This window comes from Oncorhynchus gorbuscha, linkage group LG19, assembly GCF_021184085.1.
Source record: "Oncorhynchus gorbuscha isolate QuinsamMale2020 ecotype Even-year linkage group LG19, OgorEven_v1.0, whole genome shotgun sequence".
Taxonomy (NCBI): domain Eukaryota; kingdom Metazoa; phylum Chordata; class Actinopteri; order Salmoniformes; family Salmonidae; genus Oncorhynchus; species Oncorhynchus gorbuscha.
In genome coordinates, this window is record NC_060191.1 from 32,282,873 (window position 1) to 32,302,635 (window position 19,763).

Here is a 19,763-nt window from a genome sequence, read left to right on the forward strand (position 1 = left end):
GACCCTGTTAACTCTGCTGCAGTGGATAAGTTCATTAGAGTTACCAGCCTCAGAAATTGCAGCCGAAATAAATGCTTCAAATTTCAAGTAACAGACACATCAACTGTTCAGAGGAGACTGCGTGAATCAGGCCTTCATGGTCGAATTGCTGCAAAGAAACCACTACTAAAAAACACCAATAAGAAGGAGACTTGCTTCAGTGAAGAAACACCAGCAATGGACATTAAACCCGTCTTGCCATCGATTTTCAAGCAAATTTCAGTTTTTTTTTTTTTATACCTAACTACCAATAGGTTCACTTCTTGGAAAACCTCCCTGGACTTTGTGGTGGAGGTTTTAAATTCACTGATTGAATGAGGGAATTACAGATAATTGTATGTGTGGGGTACGGAGAGGATGTAGTCAAAAATTAGATTCAGTCAATGCAACTTGTCTTGTTAGGCACATTTTTACTCCTGAACTTTCAGGCTTGCAATAACAAAGGGGTTGAAGACTCAATGTATTTCAGCTTTTCATTTTTTATTAATTTGTAAACATTTATTCTAAACATAATTCCACTTTGACATTATAGGGTATTGTGTGCATGCCAGTGACACTAAATCTAATTTTAAATTCAGTCTAACATAACATTACTTTTTGAAGGCACTGATTGTATGTATATATATATATAGTAGGCTAACTTTTGTAAAAAAAAAATATATATATATATATATATATATATATAGTATTTCTTTTTTTACAAAAGTTAGCCTACTAATTGACTAAAGTGTTAGTGTATATGAAATAACAGGAGAAAGGCCGGAACTGTGGAAAAAGCAGTCTTGTCTTTGGAATGTGACCATCTACTATCCCTGGAAGCAAATTATCTATAGTTTGTATCTCTGCTTCCATCTAACAAACCATGAGTATTAGGAGAAGTGCAACATAAGGACAGACTACAAAGTATCACACAAATGCACCACAAATCAAAAATAACAAATGAGAATAACAATACAGGTAGGTAGCAATACTAATAAATAACTATGTAACAGTATAGTAGTCAAGTCTAGTGGCTATGTTTGAAAAACTGTTCCTTTCTAGGGAACTGTGTCCCAAATGGCACCATATTCACTATAGTGCACTACATTTGATCAGGGCCTCTGGTATAGAGAGTAGGGTGTTATTTAGGACGCAGATTAGAACAACCTGCAGGTTTTTTTAGCCAATGTGATATGTAATGCACATATTTGTGTGTTGAGGCCATTGGTCGGCTAGCTGGGCCTTCATGAGGTCATCTCCCAGGAGACTGACATGAGCTCATAGAGTGACTGTGTGTTCTGATTGTTCCAAGGGAGAGAGAGAAAAAGAGCGCGGCAGTGAGCTCCAAACTTACACTTGATCTAAATCATAACTCGGAAAGAAAAAAAGCTCTGCCTTTCATTAAAATTAAACTTCCAACAGCGTGTGGCCAAATCTTTTACCAGTATGAAGCTGCTAGCTTTTTCTCTTACGTAAATCACTACCTCCTCCCCACCCCCTCTGTTCCCGCTCCCTTTCTGTCTCACTCCCTCACGTGTCTGTTCCTTATGTTTAAGATTCCCATTAGAATAAACTTCAGTGTCGTTGCCCTCGAGTGTGAGAACGGAGAGATCGTTATCTGTGGAGCCGAACAGTGTTAAAGGGACCCTGTTGTAAACAACTAACTTTATCCAATGAATAAAAAATATTTTGTATTCTCAGCTCTTTATTTATTTATTTATTTATCATCCCCGTTATATAAAGCCGAGGGAAGAAGATGCGTTGCGAAATAAACAAATAATAATACGCTGCCTTACGTAATGGGGGCAGGTCGTGTTGGACTGTGTGGCACAAAGCAGTGTTCAGTAGCTCAGCAAATTGATTTAGCCTCTTCAGTGCTCTGGCCAAATGCGCTCACCCCCCCCTCCCATGAGAGGCCAATGTCCAAGATCAACCCGTATAAAGCTGCAGCAGTGTCCTGGACTGCAACACAAATGGCACCCTATTCCCTTTTTAGTGCACTACTTTTGACCAGGGCCCATTGGGAAGCCCATAGGCAGGACTCCATACTAACATTTGATTAACTCGAACAGGAAGTACCAGTGACGTCCTCAATACGGAAGTTTTCCGATGAAACGGATGCTAAGCTACAGTACTGTTTAGTACAGACTGGAATATGTTCCAAGATTCATCAGATAACATTTAAGGACGCTTATAAGAAATACCGCTACAACCCCTGACAATCCATCAAACAGTCAAAATTTCAATACAGGACTAAGATTGAATCCTACTTTGCCGGCATTGACGCTCGTTGGATGTGACAGGGCTTGCAAACCATCAGAGTACAAAGGGAAACTCAACCTGCGAGCTGTTCAGTGATGTGAGCATACCAGACAAGCAAAATTCGTTCCATGCTCGTTTTGAGGCAACCAACACTGAACAATGCATGAGAGCATCAGCTGTTCCGGACAATTGTGATCACGCTCTCCGTAGCAGATGTGAGTAAGCCCTTTAAAAAAAAACAGGTTAAAATTCACATGGCCACATAGCCAGATGGATTACCAGGATGCATACTCAGAGCATTGCTCTGACCAGCTTGCAAGTGTCTTGAATTACATTTTCAATCTCTCCCTGACCCCGTCGGTTATACCTATATGTTGCAAACAAACCACCATAGTCCCAAGAACGTCAAGGTAGCCTGGCTAAATGACTATCACCCCACCCCGTAGCACTCACATCTGTATCCATGAAATGCTTTGAAAAGGCTGGTCATGGCTCACATCAATACCACCATCCCAGACACCCTGGGCCCACTTCAGTTCGCATACCGTCCCAATAGATCCATAGATGACATACTCTATATTGCACTCCACACTGCCCTCTCCCACCTAGACAAGAGGAACACCTACGTAAGTATGCTGTTTATTGACTATAGCTTAGCGTTCAACACCATAGTAACCTCCAAGCTCAGGACCCTGGGACTGAACACCTTTTGCAACTGGATCCTGGACTTCCTGACAGGCCGTCCCCAGGTGGTGAGGGTAGGCGAGAACACAGTCACGCTGACCCTCAACACGGGCCACTCATTTGACATTTTAGTGCATTCATCTTAAGATAGCTAGGTGGGAACACCACATATCACAGGCATAGTAAGTACAATTTTCCTCAAAGTAGTGAGGGGGATTATTGAAGATATTCTTTGAAGAGGTAGGGTTTCAGGTGCTTGGACTGGGCTGAGCGGGAACACCAAGAGACCAGAGGTGACAGAACGGAGTGCTCAGGTGTAAGGGTTTGAGCATTGCCTGAAGCTAGGGAGGGGCAATTCCACTTGCTGCTCCATAGGCAAGCACCATCGTCTTGTAGTGGATGCGAGCTTTGACTGGAAGCTAGTGGAGGGTGCATAGGAGCGGGGTGACATGGGAGAACTTGGGAAAGTTGAAAACCAGGCGGGCTGCAGCATTCCGGAAAAATTGCAGAGGTTTGATGGCACAAGCGGAGAGCCCAGACAACAGTGAGTTGCAGTAGTCCAGATGGGCGAGGACAAGTGCCTGGATTAGGACCGGCGCCGCTTTCTGTGTGAGGTAAGGTCATTCTCCACGGATGTTGTAGAGAATTAACCTGCAGGAGCGAGTCACTGCTTTAATGTCTGGAGAAAACGACAGCTGCGTAGCCGCGCACGACTCCAACACCATCATTAAGTTAGCTGATGACACGACAGTGGTCAGTAACCTGGCAGTGTGGTGCCAGGACAACAACCTCTCCCTCAACTTTAGCAAGACAAAAGAGCTGATTGCAGACTACAGGAAATGGCGGGTCCAACACGCTCTCATCCACATTAACGGGGCTGTAGTGGAAATGGGTTGAGAGCGTCAAGTTCCTCGGTGTCCACATCACTAAGGAATTATCATGGTCCACACACACTAACACAGTCGTGAAGGCGGCACGACAACGCCTCTTCCGCCTCAGGAGGCTGAAAATATCCTCAAAATGTTCTACAGCTGCACCATTGAGAGCATCTTGACTGGCTGCGTCACCTCTTGCTATGGCAACTGCTTGGCATCCGACCACAAGGCACTACACAGAGGGAAGTGAGTATGGCCCTGTATGTCACTGGGGCAGAGCTCCCTGCCATCCAGGACCTCTTTAACAGGCGGTGTCAGACTCCAGCCACCAATTATCAAAGACAGCACTGTAAGCAGTACTGATGCACAAAGTCTGGAACCAACAGGACCTTGAACAGCTTTTACCCCAATGCCAAGAGACTACTAAATAGTTAGTTAAATAGTTAACGCTACCCAGACTATGTGCATTGACCCTTTTTGCACTAATTCTTGACTCAACACGTACGCTGCTGCTATATTTATCCTGTTGCCTTGTCACTGTACCCCTACCGATATGTACATATCTAACTCAATTACCTCGTACCCCTGTCATCCACTCTGTATATTATTATTATTACTGTACTAGTGCCCAGTGTATATAGCTAAGTTATCATTACACAATGAGTATTTATTCCTCGTGTTATTGTTGGGAAGGGCCCGTAAGTAAACATTTCACTGTTAGTCTACACATGTTGTTTACAAACCATGTGACAAATATACTTTCATTTTAAATAACAGGATAGCTGTGTTTTCCCCACAATAGGATTTTAAAATGCTATACATTTGTCCAGGAAAGCAGAGCGAGTGGCTCGCTCAACACAGCAACAGCAGTTCCCAGCTAAACAGGTACAGGGGCAGGCAGACACTTTAATTACAGGAATGATGAGGATAAATGTACTTTACTGCTTGACCAAATCATGGGCTTTAGCCTCCTAAAGAAAATAGGGTGTTTTGAAGTGAACATGTAGAATGTGCTGCTCGCACTGATGCTACCAATTTAAAGAAATTCACTCGCACAGCCATGTAAAAGGGACGCAAAGTGCGACTAAATGGTTGAAAGTAGTGCACTATATGGGGAATAGGGTGCTACTTGAGACCCACTCTCTCTCTGCCACTCGTGTGACGTCAGTATTTCCGTTAGGAAAATGTGGCGCTGGACAACATGACTGGGGAGATTTTAATTTGACGGCCATTTGAAACATTAACCATGAGATTGTCTATCCACAGTGCTCAAAATTACAGAAATCACATTTAGATTATGGTAACGCATCTTAACAAAACATGGAACTAACTCAGCCAATAAAACCTCATTTTCAAACAGTTGCCAAAAAGCAATTAGCGGGAAAACACACTCCAGAAACGGCACAATTGACAGCAGTTCCATATGTGACAGATACGAAAATCTCTGTTAGAAACTTAGAAAGAAGGGGGGGGGGGGGGGGGGGGTGTCTAAAGACTCAACAACTAGAATGGGTTGCTAATATAACTAGGATTGTGCCTTAAGTTTCTGGACGAAAGAAGGTTGACACGAAAACCAATAAGACATGAGAGAAATGGCATAGCGGGTCCAATAGGGAAGTAAATTGAACTAAATTTGCCAAAATTATATAAATTACTCCCGTTTATACAGGAAGAAATAAAATCCTTCAAAATACTTCAGAGCATGACTTAGCCACAGAGGACTCAAGGACCACTAGCGTCTTTAAAAAAAATCATTAAAAAATAGCTGTGGATTGTTTCAAAATCATAAGCTCATAGGCGTATGCCTATTTGGGCTTATGCCTATTTGGGCAGTGCGCATGGCAATAGGCCTAGCTGATTATTGAGTTGCAGTTGTCAGTGAAAAGTAAAATGTGTGAAGCAGTAGAGGCTCCTCAGAGGAGAATCATCCTCCACAGTGAATCTCTCTCATTCAAATAAAAAAATAGTGAAACATTAAAAAAAAAGTTATTTTGGATAAAACTACACTAAATATATTCACATCACCAAACAATTGATTAAAACAGTGTTTTGCCTGTGTGCAATCTAATTATGTGACTTCTGAAGGTAATTGGTTGCATCAGAGCTTATTTAGGGGCTTCAAAGCAAAGGGGGTGAATACATATGCACGCACCACTTTTCAGTTTTTTTTTTAACATTTCACTTCACCAATATTGCGTATGTCTATCACATGAAATCCAAATAAAAATATATTTACATTCCAGATTGTAATAGGAAAAACGCCTAGGGGGATGAATACTTTGGCAAAGGCACTGTAAGCATGATCGTCAAATGTATTTACATTGACTTGTATCTCCATCAATGAATAAACAGCATCCTTTTGCAATGGGATTTTTTCCCCTCTCGGCCATTTTAGCCTGCAACAGATTTATTTACAGTTTTTTCATTTTTGGGGGGTGGACAAAAGCCAGCAACTTTTGGCTAACGGAAACCCTGTGTGACGTGTACCACAGACTGCACAACACACACTTAACAACAGCAGTGCAGCATTGCCATTGACTTGTCTAGCTAAAAACAAGGTTTCATAACCATCACCTAAAATTAAAAGTAATCCAATCCCATGCAAGTCTGGATTCTATTCTGGTAATTCACAGTATCTGAGTTTACTGGATGAAAGTAAACTGAAATTTGTTTCCCCCCCCCCTTTTTTTATACCTCACCTGAAAAACGGTCTAGCTCTGACAATACAATGCATCAAGGTCAGCGGGATGCTTGCCACAAGGTCAAAATGTGAAATGTTAAAAGAAGTGAAGGCACGGTATACGTACGTCTAGATTTAGCCTAGTCTTTAGGCTACATTTGAACCAAGAGACAAAAGAAGCGGTCAATCATATACCTTTATGCCCATATCTAAGACGGGGGATCTAAAGGTGTGTATTACCCCGAGACAAAGGGAGTTGTAGATAATTATATCTCGGCTAGTCTATGTCAGTGAGGACCCTGGCAAGGCACATTAAGGCAGAGTAAAGAAGGAGTGAGGGCTTATCAGAGGAGCTGACCCACTTTGCGGGCTGCATACTGAGCATCGTGGCTGGCTGACGTCAATGCTCCCAACAGCCCAGGGGCTCGCTATGTGGGGAGGGTGGGCTGCGCAACGCCGCGCCCAGCACCAGTCACTCTGTCTGTGTCCCAAATGGATCCCAACAGTGGCTGTTCCTTTATAAATGAGGGACAATACAATGTGTCAACTTGAACAAGGACACAAGTGCATAGAGAGCTCAGCTTACTATGGTGATTTATACAGCTGGTGGACAGTGTGTGTGGTTGAGTATCACCCTGTTTGAGGTACAGAGGCATGGGGGGGTGAATGAGAGGGTGGCTTAATGATTATATCACACCTGCACCTTGAACATGTGCTTCTGTGTAATGGGTCGCCTTTCAGCTTGGTCCATGAACAATAAAACAAGACATAGTGTAATAGTATGGGTGAAGGGGGGGAGAGGGGGTGTCAAGCAGTGTACCACTGATCAAATGTTGTTTGCTGCAGCAGCAGACCCAATCACTGGTCACATATGATGAGTGTTTTCGAAGCAGTTAATTTGATGCCAGCCTCAACCCCAAGTGTGATTAAGAGGCTTCCTGATTAGTGCATGATCTAACACACACACACACACAGAGACACACACTGAAGTAGAAACATAAAAGCAACACCCCCTGCTGCCTGGCACTTGGGTGACCTTTCCCAGACTGACCATCAACGACGACAGCACTATGGAGCGTCTGAGAGACTGACCGCCCGGGCAGTTCTGGGTATACAAAAGGAGACCTTTAAAAAAGGGAGACTAGTGCGGCAGTGCATCCTCTTCTTTGAGGATAAAACACGAACCACACAATGTCCTTCGGTGAGGTAAAACAAGGGGTGAGATATCACTGGGGGAACATTTATCTGTTCCTCTGTGCAGTGAGTCTCTTTAGTCCAGAGAGACTAGAACAAGATGACAAAAAACATTGTCTTCATCTAAGACAAGCAAAGCACAGGATGTCCCAATGTCCTTGTGTGCCTGCCTGATGTATTTGTAATCCTAGGTTAATGTTTTCACTGGTCCATTTCCCCCCAAAAGTGTACCTTTCCCAACAATTGGATCGGAGTCATTGTGGTGGCGATATTGCCTTTGGTAAAAACAACCACCTGCCACCACAACTGATCATCTTCTCTTACATCCACAGAGATACAAACTGGGTCGTGTTCATTAGATATCAAACGGAACAAAACAGACTAAAATCAAGGAGGGACTACAGGGACTCATTTTAATTTTTAGTTGAAAAACATTTGGAAACGTTTTCCTTTGCGTGCCCTAATGAACACGGGAAGACAGGCTTCTTAAGTCTCCCTCTCTGTCAGTCACAGTCCGGACTAGCCTAGATCTCACACCACTGGAGCAGGAACGCAAGGACTCTGTGGGCATGCACACAGCGCGTCACCGTGTTTGACAAACATCTTAGAACAGTCCTTCTCACCCAGCCCTCTCGCAGATGCTCGATGACATTTTCACCAGCCCGCTCAAAATGCCATCTTCCTGATAATGCAACAACAGCCCGAGGCTCTGTGCAGTACGGTCTAGCTTTCAGCTCCTGCTTCCCTGATCTAGCTAGGGGGCTTTAGTCACCTCAACACAGTGCAAATGGCCTGCTCTGGTCGTTAGACATTTCAGAACTGAACCATCGCTGAGGTCATTGCTCCTGGCCATGTAATCCAACAGCAATGTTCTGATCAAAACAAGTTGTGAGTTTGTTCGCACTATATATAAAAGACTTGGTTCACAATTTCTAGGCCTGTCGATTTACAGGATCTTCACAACTGTGAACATGAAACTCTCTCCACAAGGTATTTTCATACAGTCCATCCCACTGGTCTTTCCAAATCAAATCAAATTGCATTTCTCACATACACATGGTTAGCAGATGTTAATGCGAGTGTAGCGAAATGCTTGTGCTTCTAGTTCCGACAATGCAGTAATAACCAACAAGTAATCTAACAATTTAGATTAGTCTTAAGTTCCCCTGAAACACTAAGAGTAGGGTTGCAAAATCACTTTCCAAAAATTGCCAGGACTCCAACCAGGATTTCTGGAAAACAGGGGGAATTTTGGAACCCTAGCGATGAGAAAGTACAGGAGTTTTTCTTGACCATGTGACTTGACCAGAAAAATGTCTGGTCTCTCATGACAGGTTATGGAGTCAAGGAAAAAACACAAAAATGTCTGGCTTCACTGCACTGACCACCTACCTGCTATCTTGATGTTCATGTGTCCGTCCAGCAGCAGGTTCTCAGCCTTCAGATCTCGGTGGACTATGTTACGATTGTGGCAGAACTCCACCGCTGATAGGATCTGCCAGAATTTGCGCCGCGCTTCTAGCTCACTCAGTCGCCCGTGTTTGGCCAGGTAGTCTAGAGAGGGGAGAGGGTTAGAGTCATATACATTCATCAGCTGGCATACATTCAAATCAAGGGTGGCTAGAATGCGTAGCCCTCAAACATGTACTGTAGGCCTGTGTGTGCTCCATGTCTTCTTCCTAGCTAAGGCTTGCTAGACTACACATTAGACCAAATCCATTTGTGTGCCTAACAGAATCCACACTCTGCTCATACCTGAACAGTAATAGTCTAGTACAATTCCATTTGGGTTTGGTTTGCCATGGTTGTAGAGTACAATCACATAGTGGCATGGAACACCTCAGCTCTCTCAACTATTCTTACAGTAACCACCCCTCCTCCGGCCAGCCTACAAAGGAAAGGACAGTGATGAGTCACAATAAGGAGCCTGGCCTGTGATTCTGTGGTCGGGTCGAGGCAGCAGAGTAAACACCCCCCCCCCCCCCCCCCGGACGTAATCATGTGGTCAGTCACCACACCCAGGAGTGCTGGGTCAGGCCCTCAGACCTCAGCCAGCCAAGCCCGCAGACCCTACAGGCCCAACTAACGCATACAGTGCTCGACTAACACATTCTAGCCCAGCCTGGCTAGCTCCGCTCAGTTTACAGCTGGAGAGCTGAGGTGAGCTGGCAGGGTTGGGCAGTGACAAACACATTATAGCCTAAGCTTACTGTAATACACAGAAAACATTGAAAATGTCCTCATCAGCTAACTCAAGGAGGGGATAGAAGGAGGGTTACTCAGAACTGCCCTGCTGTTTGTGCATTAGCACATAAGAGGGGGAGGGAGTGAGAAAGAGCCAAGATGACCTAACTCCAATGTCCCTGGGTGCTGCAATGTCGTGCAAAGAGCTGCATGACGCTCTTCTGTTCTGACCCCTACGCTGCCTCTCTAAGGGACAAACGGGTGGAAACAAATTTGGGCCACGGACCATTTTCCTGAGACAAATGCAAACACTTGGAATCTATTTTGGGGCTCCAGAGTGATGCAGCGGTCTAAGGCACTGCATCTAAGTGCTAGAGGAGTCACTAGAGAGCCTGGTTCGATCCCGGGCTGTATCACAACCGGCCGTGATTGGGAGTCGCATAAGGCGTAGGCCGTCATTGTAAATAAGAATTTGTTCTTAACAGACTTGCCTAGTTATTAAATAGAAGGTTAAATTTAAAAAATGTTTAAATGTTGGGGGCTTGGCTTATCTTGTTTGAATAGTATACATGTTAAAGAAACCTCCCCATCCATCTCCAAAGATCATGGACCCATCATGTCTCGATTCTGTTGATATTTCTTGAATTAGTATTCAGCGATGCTGACAAGTCCAAAAATTCTCCAACAGCAAACACTTCGCCCAAACTCTCACAATATCGCTGGGACCAAAAGGCTCCTTTAACAGCTTTTACCCCAAAGCCACATGACTGCTGAACAGTTACTCAAATGGCTACCCAGACTATTTGCATTGACCCTGTTTAAAAAAAAAAAAGTTTAAAATTCTACAACAACTTGCTTGATATGCATTCACTGGACTCTAACTACACACACACACACTTCTGCTACTACTTTGTTTATTATCTATGCATAGTCACTTTTCCCCTAGCGCCAGTGCATTTGGAATGTAATTCAGACCCCTTAACTTCTCCACATTTTGTTACAGCTTTATTCTAAAATGGATTAAATAAATAATCTCAATCCACACACACAAATACACCATAATGACAAAGCAAAAAACAGGTTTTTAGAAAGTTATAAAAAAAAACAGAAAAACCTTATTTACATAAGAATTCAGACAGACTAAAATTGGAGCGCAGGTGCATCCTGTTTCCATTGATCATCCTTGAGATATTTCTACAACTTCATTGGAGTTCACCTTTGGTAAATTAAATTGATTGGACATGATTTGGAAAGGCACACACCTGTCTATATAAAGATCCCACAGTTGACAGTGCATGTCAGAGCAAAAACCAAGCCATGAGGTCAAAGGAATTGTAAGTAGAGCTCCAAGGCAGGATTGTGTCAAGGCACAGATCTGGGGAAGGGTACCAAAAAAATGGCTGCAGCTTTGAAGGTCCCCAAGAACACAGAAGTTTGGAAACACCAAGACTCTTCCTAGAGCTGGCTGCCTGGCCAAACTGAGAAGGGACTTGGTCATAAAGGCCTGACAGAGCTCTAGAGTTCCCCTGTGGAGAACTTTCCAGAAGGACAACCATCTCTGCTGCACTCCACCAAATCATGCCTTTATGGTAGAGTCCCTCAGTAAAAGTCCCATGACAGCCCACTTGGGAGTTTGCCAAGAGGCACCTAAAAAAATGACTGACCATGAGAAACAAGATTCTCTGGTCTAATGAAACCAAGATTGAACTCTTCGCCTGAATGCCAAGCCTCACGTCTGGAGGAAACCTAGTACCATGTCTACGGTGAAGCATGGTTGCAGCATCATGCTGTGGGATGTTTTTCAGCAGCAGGGACTGGGAGAATAGTCAGAATCGAGGGAAAGATGAACGGAGCAAAGTACAGAGAGATCCTTGATGAAAACCTGCTCCAGAGTGCCCAGGACCTCAGACTGGGGCGAAGGTTCACCTTCCAGCAGGACAACGACTCTAAGCACACAGCCAAGACAACTCAGGAGTGGCTTCGGGCCAAATATCTGAATGTCCTTGAGTGGCCCAACCAGAGCCTGGACTTGAACTCAATCAAACATCTCTGGAGAGACCTGAAAATAGCTGTGCAGCAACGCTCCCCATCCAACCGGACAGAGGATCTGCAGAGAAGAATGGGAGAAACTCCCCAAATACAGGTGTGCCAAGCTTGTAGTGTCATACCAAAGACTCAAGGCTGTAATCGGTGCTTCAATAAAGTACTGAGTCAAGGGTCTGAATACTTATGTAAATGTGATCAGTTTAATTTGAAAGACATTTGCAAACATGTCTAAAAACCTGTTTTTGCTATGTCAATATGAGATATTGTGTATAGATTGATGAGAAAAATAACATATGATTTCATTTTAGAATAAGGCTGTAACATAATAAAATGTGGAAAAAGTCAAGGGGTCTGACTACTTTCCAAATATACATAATTACCTCAATGACCTTGACTAAGCATAAGCATTGCCCATTGAGCATTGCCCAGTAAGCATTGCCCATTGACCCAGTACCGGTACCTCTTGTGTATAGCCTCATTGTTTCTATTTTATTGTGATACCATTTTTCCTTTAACATTTATTTGACCAGTTAACATTCATAGCAATGACCTGGGGAATAGTTACAGGAGAGAGAGGGGGGGATGATGAGCCAACTGGAAGCTGGGGATGACTAGGCGGCCATGATGGTATGAGTGTATTTAGCTAATTATTCTAACGTAAAATTTGAATTGTAACCATCCGCAAATTCCAAATCAAATAAAACTCGTTACGACTTCCTCCCGTCAATTACAACCATGAACAGATATAATGGGAGAGAGAATTAATCACTCATCAACAGCCTCTGGGGAACTCGTGTCATGATGGCATCTTCACACCTGCAACCAGCAGGCAGCCATGTTTGCAGCTCTGTATTTCACACCCTCACATAGCATGGAGGGAGAAAGACAAAGAGGAATGGGAACTAATTTCCCTCTACAGTACAAGGGCAAAATTACGTTAAAGACATTTCAACGATACAAAACATTTCAGGAGACCAACCAGAGTTAGAGTTTTAAAGAGTCTGAGTCATCTCAACAGCACCAACCACCCTGTGCTCACACGAGAGGGTGAAAAAAAAAGAAAAATGGAGCAACTGCAAAGTTAGGAATAGCCTAAGGGAAATATCAAGCATTAAATCCATCAATCTGAATTATAATTCCCTCATATCCAGTTCATTATGCAAATGAGAATGCATACAGCTAAAGTTCCAGGAAACTGTGACATTATGGCCAGACAGTACAGTAGTTCTGATGAGTGGTTAACTTCAGAGGGAATTAGAAAAACATGACACTGATTAGAGAGGGTGCCATATTCCATATTGTTTCCCCTCTTAACTGAGGCTTCACTTTGTCGCGTGTCGCTAATAAAAAAATCACTTGGCATGGGAATGTGGCGAGGTGCTCTGAATACGGAGATTGGGTGGGTGGGCTACTGCAGCAACACAGCTATGTGATAAACCTCTCTGCATATACTGAGTAGTAAGCCTACAGCGGAATCTTGCCCTATAGTACCTAACCAATCCCTCGCTAGAGAAAGTCTGGCCTTTGGATCCTGGTTACCCATTTGGCTGGAATTAGCTGACACTTACATTGGACAATAGAAGTGATGTTCACTGTGCTAGATACTATTTTTATTGCACTGAAATAGACATGAGAAATACAATATAGGGGTTGAGATGATTTTTGAATGACCACTCCTTCCTCTGTCCCCCATAGATACAATCTCTTTAAGGTCCATCAGTCAAGTATTGAATTTCAAGCACAGATTCAACAAAAAAGACCAGAGAGCTTGTCGAAAGCCTCAAAGAAGGGCAGTGATTGGACGATGGATAACAATAACAAATCAGACATTGAATATCTCTTTAAGCATGGTCAAGTTCATAATTATGCTGTGGATGATGTATTAAACCACCCAGACACAAAGATACAGTCGTCTTTCCGAACGGAGCCGCTTTTACACCAGACACTGGGAGAGGAATTCACCTTTCAGCAGAATAATAACCTACAACACAAAGACAAATCTACACTGGAGTGGCTTACCAAGAAGACAGTGAATGTTCCTGAGTGGCCAAGTTACAGTTTTGACTTAAATCTACTTGAAAATCTATGGCATGACTTTGCTCTCTAGCCTTGATCCCCAACACCTTGACAGAGCTAAGCAGTTCCATTAACACGCAAGCAACAGAGTCTGGTGCGCTCCAGAGTGCTTCCGCTAAGGGCTAATGACACAAAAAAGCAAGCTTGTCACAGCAGCCACCGTCACACCAGTGGATGAATGAGTAATGCACTGCTTCAACGTCAGAAGGGGCAAGGAGGAGGACCAACAACATGGCAGCACAGTCAGGTGTACTCAGTCAAAGTGCTGCATTCTGGGAGAAAGTGGGAGAGACTGGGGGGATGAATGATGAATCACAGGTCCAGGACAGGGTGTTAAAAACAACGAGGCAAAATTTCAGAAGAGCACCGTGTTCCAGTTCTTTTGGGTAGATGTGTAATCTCTTAACAGCTGCTTCGGTTTTGAAGAGATTGGAAAGCCGAGCAAGAGCAGGACCTGGCGTCCGTACATTTCTCAGCTGGCCGGCAATCCAGACAGCCTGCCCACTGTACAAGGGAAATAATGACTCTCTCCCGATCAATCCTGCAATGTCTCAGCTCCAAACTTATTTTCCTGAAATTTAGTACGGAAGTAAAGACGTACGCATACGCTACACAATTCAACACTGCCTAGCATGCCACAGGTCAATCAGCCATCAAAACGATGCTACTAGTGTCAGCTAGGTGAGTCAACAGTGTAGCCAAGCCTTTTCAGCTCAGACAAAAGAAACACTCGATATCTACTGAGTAACAGAATTTTAAAAATTATAGACCCAACTTCTGCAGCAGACAATAGAAGTTGACAGCCAAAATGAATCTCGCCGTGGCACACTCTCAGGAAGACAGATGTGTTTAGGCCTAGTCAATTAAACCCAGCTACTCTCCTATAGTGTTTTCTTCTTAATATGCATGGCCTACATTTTTTTAAAACCCCCTTTTCAAATTCAAATTGATGTCCCCTTGCCTCCCCACCCCCCTTCCTCCTCCTCTGCTTGGCGGTTCTGTTCCTCCTCATTATTTGTAGTTGACCCAATTTCTCCAGGTTTGATCCACTCCTGCAGCTTGGTGGGTGGGTAAGGCTGACAAGCCAGCAGACAGGTTGGCATGGCTGCTTTCACTGTGTCTGGCCCACCACCCTGCCAGACTCAAAGTCCATAGGGCTGGGATGGATGGATTGTAGAAATAGACCGACTGGAACTGTAAGTCATTGACTTGTATAGGAACGTCCATCTTAGTAATTCCAATTCTATGGGATGGACAGACAGACGAGATCTCCTCCTAGGCAGCTAGCTAGTTGACACCGAGTCTGGGACAAAGCTGGATGGATACGGACCGAGAGCAGCAGGCTTATAAAAAGGACTTATAAGCAGTGATAACAGATAAGTGGGTGAAGTGCGGTCTGGTGATTGGATAAAGAACCGTGGCTTCACAAAGCCACTAACAGACACTACATTTACATTTACATTTAAGTCATTTAGCAGACGCTCTTGACAGCTTGCTACTAAGTCAAGTTGCACAAATGTAGCTTGGTGGATCTTTAGGTTGATGTTAAGTGGAAGGAATGTATGTTTATAGTGGAAGAAAACAGAACGTCATAATCCTGTTTACCTACGTCAGCTATTGTGCTGCTTGCTGGCGCCTGAAAATCTCAGTGATGATGTTGATGGCGAAAAGCATATAAATATGCATTATATAACCATATTACATTGTGCAATAAGAACAATAAGTGGGGCCAAAATGGTTCTGTAATACCTAGACATGATCAGCAGAGCAATCTAAGAATTCTCTGAAATTAGGTTACCCAAATGTACTGTCTGCCCTTCAGTTGGAGTGCTGCGCTGATGAACTATCAAGCCCAGTCTATTTCTATCATAATGGGCTTGTCGTGGGCTGATTGCAAGACAAGTCCTCCAGGCGCCACATTTTCAATACAGCCCCAGAAAGAGTCCTGAGCCCTATGGACTTCCCTATGGTGCCTGGTCAACAGAAGTGCACTAAAGGGGAATAAAGGTGTCATTTGGGATGTGGACCCGGTCTCAATGCAGTCGACTTTGTCCCATTCACTCGCCACTACTCTGCACCCTTCTTTATCAGTTGTGGTGAAAACAAGATGGCTGTTGTTAGAATCAACACCAGTGTCAGGTCTGAGCTTGACCCTGGCTTAACCCAGACACAGGGAGAAGAAGAGTGTCAAACACAGTTTGTTTATTTAGTGCAGTATCGCTGCTTTGCGCACACACAAACACGTGATGACCATCCAAAATAAGGCATCAACCACTTGAGAATCACTGCCACATTTCCCTACTCCGACCCTCTAAACATGCATTACTCTGACTAGGCAAAAATCACACAAACACACCACCTAAGAACTGAGTGTGTAAGAACAAAAAAGACCTGTCACATATAGTGCCTTCAAAAAGTATTCACACCAATGTACTTTTCCCACATTTTGTTGTGTTTACAGCATTAATTTCAAATGGATAAAATGGGATGGATTTTTATTTTTAGTTTTTTACACCTTTTGGTCCCCAATTTCATGATATCCAAATGCTACTAGTTACAGTCTTGTCCCATTGTTGCAACTCCCGTACGGACTCAGGAGAGGCGAAGGTCGAGAGCCAAACGTCTTCGAAATACAACCCTGCTTCTTGACACACTGCTCGCTAAACCCGGAAGCCAGCCACATCAATGTGTCGGAGGAAACAGTGTACAACTGGCGACCGTGTCAGCGTGCATGCACCCGGCCCGCCACGGGGGGGTTGAATATTTATGTAATCAAGAAATGGTGCATTCGGAAAGTGTTCAGACCCCTTCCCTTTTTCCAAAATGTGTTACGTTACAGCCTTATTCTAAAATGTATTAAAATGTATGTTTTTCCTCAATCTAAACACAATACCCCATAATGAGAAAGCGGAAAATCAAACTGAAATATCTTGTTTATATAAGTATTCAGACCCTTTGCTATGAAACGCGAAAATGATTTCAGGTAAATCTGGTTTCCATTGATCATTCTTGAGCTGTTTCTACAACTTGGAGTCCACCTGTGGTAAATTCAATTGACTGGACATGATTTGGAAAGGCACACACCTGTCTACAAGGTCCCACAGTTGACCAAGCCAGGTCGAAGAAATTGTCCGTAGAGCTCCGAGACAGGATTGTGTCGAGGCACAGATCTGGGGAAGGGCACCAAAAAAATTCTGCAGCATTGAAGTCCCAAGAACACAGTGGTCTCCATCATTCTTAAATGGAAGAAGTTTGGAAACACCAAGACTCTTCCTAGAGTTGGCTGCCCAGTCAAACTGAGCAATCGGGGGAGGAGGCCTTGGTCAGGGAGGTGACAGAGCACCAGAGTTCCTCTGTGGAGATGGGAGAACCTTCCAGAAGGATAAACATTGGCACGGATAAGGCAGACAACTTTTCTGAGTGCCCCCCCATCACTTCACTTTGTTCCACGTGTATAAAAAAATAAAAAAAAAAAAAAACTGTCATCCTTCATGTGTCAAGTAAGCACTCCCTTTCCTCCCTCTACACAAACAAATAAATGAGAACCAGAAAACGCTGCTTGTATAACCAAGATGGCTGGTGGCAACAGCGCTGGTTTTCATTGGAGCAGACCAGAGAGCATGGGTTGTCTGTTAGCGATAGAACATGCGCCTCATACCTCAATGGTACATCAAGATTGGTTCTATAAGTCCTAATAGGTTACTTCTAGGGCTTCTGGTTTTGCCCTCCTTTCATGACCAGACTCTTATTCATTCTTCACGGCCAGGCTATCTAGCGTTTTCATATCAATAACCGATCCAGTCCAGTAGTAGAATCCCACCAATTGCTTGTCTTTCTTGTCCACTTTTTAAGGGGCAAAGGTTAACCAACCCACTCACCTTGTGCACACCTTCACTGTACCCAGCACTGCATTGCCTACAGTACAATGATGTGTCAAACATCATGCAACACAATTCATCAATACAAAAATCACTTTACATAACCATTGGGAAATGGCTTGCCTTGGGCAGGCCTGTCTGTGAGGTCCATGTACTGTACAAAAAAACAAAATGTGCTTTGGGGTAAAATAGCATTCACATTTCGCATCTTTACCTACATCATATGATATTCTCTTAGGTTTATATTCTGTCTTATTTGGTGGGTATATAGAAGACAGGCAAGCCTGTAACAACTCTGTAGAGATACAGAAGGGTATTTGAGGAAAGGCTGTTTTGACTGACCCCTGAACTGAAAATGGAGGTCAGACAAGCTCTATTAACCTGTGCCTCCTCCTTCTTGCCCTCTCCCTGCCCCAGTGGGTGCCATCAAAGTGGCACAACAACATAAACAAGGGTATTTGGACAAACTACCAGCCTTGTTTAGTCAAAACACAAGACCAGGAAATCATCACTATCTACGTGGTTCATAATCATATATCATAGAATTCTAGTTCTATGGGTTTAACCCAATGCTTCTCACCTATGACAATCAATCTTCACTGAAAGTAGGATTAGGGGCAAGATATGCAAATGGTGAGGAGCTCAAGGGAAGATTTAATAAAATCATCATTGTCTCAACAGGTGGAGGCATTCCTTTGTCCTACTACCTGTCCTTAGACAGTGAAAGAAGCCTTCCCTTTTGATTAAGCAAAAGCCTATCAGGAACATACAGAGAGTACACCAAATATTATGAACACCTTCCTAATATTGAGTTGCACCCCCTTTTGCCCTCAGAACAGCCTCAATTTGTTGGGGCATAAACTCTACAAGGTGTCGAAAGCATTCCACAGGGATGCTGGCCCATGTTGACTCCAATGCTTCCCATAGTTGTGTCAAGTTGGTTGGATGTCCTTTGGGTGATGGGCCACTTGATACACACAGGAAACTTGAGCGTGAAAAACCCAGAAGCGTTGCAGCTCCTGGCACCCACTACCACAGGGGTTCCCTTTTCACTCAGGCCCCGCATTCAGCATTGGGGAACATCCCGCACCCCTCCTTCATGCACGCCACATTTATTTATATGGGCACAAGCACTGCTCATGACAAACTGTTCACCCCCCTCTTGTTGGCAGAGAGAAAATGTTGCTGGTTTAAAGCTAAAAACATTAGCTGACATGGACTAGTTGATCCGGACATTATCTAGAAGTTATAAATAGCTCTCTAATGTATGCCACGACTAGCATGACAAGAGGAACTGATGATGCACTACCTAATTTGTAAGTTCCTTAAAAAAATGTAAAAAAACACCCCCACGGGCATGTCCCAGTTTGGGATCCACTGCACTATCATACCCCGTTCAAAGGCACCTAATGTTGTCTTGCCAATTCACCCTCAATGGCACACATACATCCATAATTCAGTTGGCTTAAAAGGCTGAAAACTGCTTCTTTAACCTGTATCCTCCCCTTCATCTACACTGATTGCGATTTAGAGATTTATGCAAAAATTGTTTGACATTGTCGTCGGGTAAAAATTTGCTTGGTACGTCTGCGTCACTTACCGAAAATCTCCCCGTTCTTGGCATACTCCGTCACCAAGTAGAGCATGTTCTTAGTCTCCATTACCTATGAAAGAGGGAAGGAAACAATGAGTAAGCAATAAGCACACAGCAAAACATATTAAGACCAACTTCAGCAATGACCTCAGTGCTGTTAAGATGTAAATTCATCTGACAATCCTTGTGCATGGATTCCTGGAATTAGTATTAGGCTGGCTGACGTGGGCCTACTGAGAACCGCAGAACAGTCTTGATGAAAGGATCATAAA

General features: G+C 43.7%; 1 protein-coding gene across 1 annotated transcript in view; it reads right to left on the bottom strand.

Annotated features, from left to right (window-relative positions):
* The window catches only part of LOC124005622 (serine/threonine-protein kinase SIK2-like), a 57,275-nt gene that overhangs the window by 30,305 nt on the left and 7,207 nt on the right, over nucleotides 1-19,763 (bottom strand). Inside the window, exons 3-4 of the mRNA XM_046315040.1 lie at nucleotides 19,498-19,561; nucleotides 9,106-9,267 (exon numbers count right to left, since the gene is read on the bottom strand). Coding sequence (XP_046170996.1) covers nucleotides 9,106-9,267; nucleotides 19,498-19,561 — 226 coding nt within the window. The remainder of the gene's footprint in view (nucleotides 1-9,105; nucleotides 9,268-19,497; nucleotides 19,562-19,763) is intronic.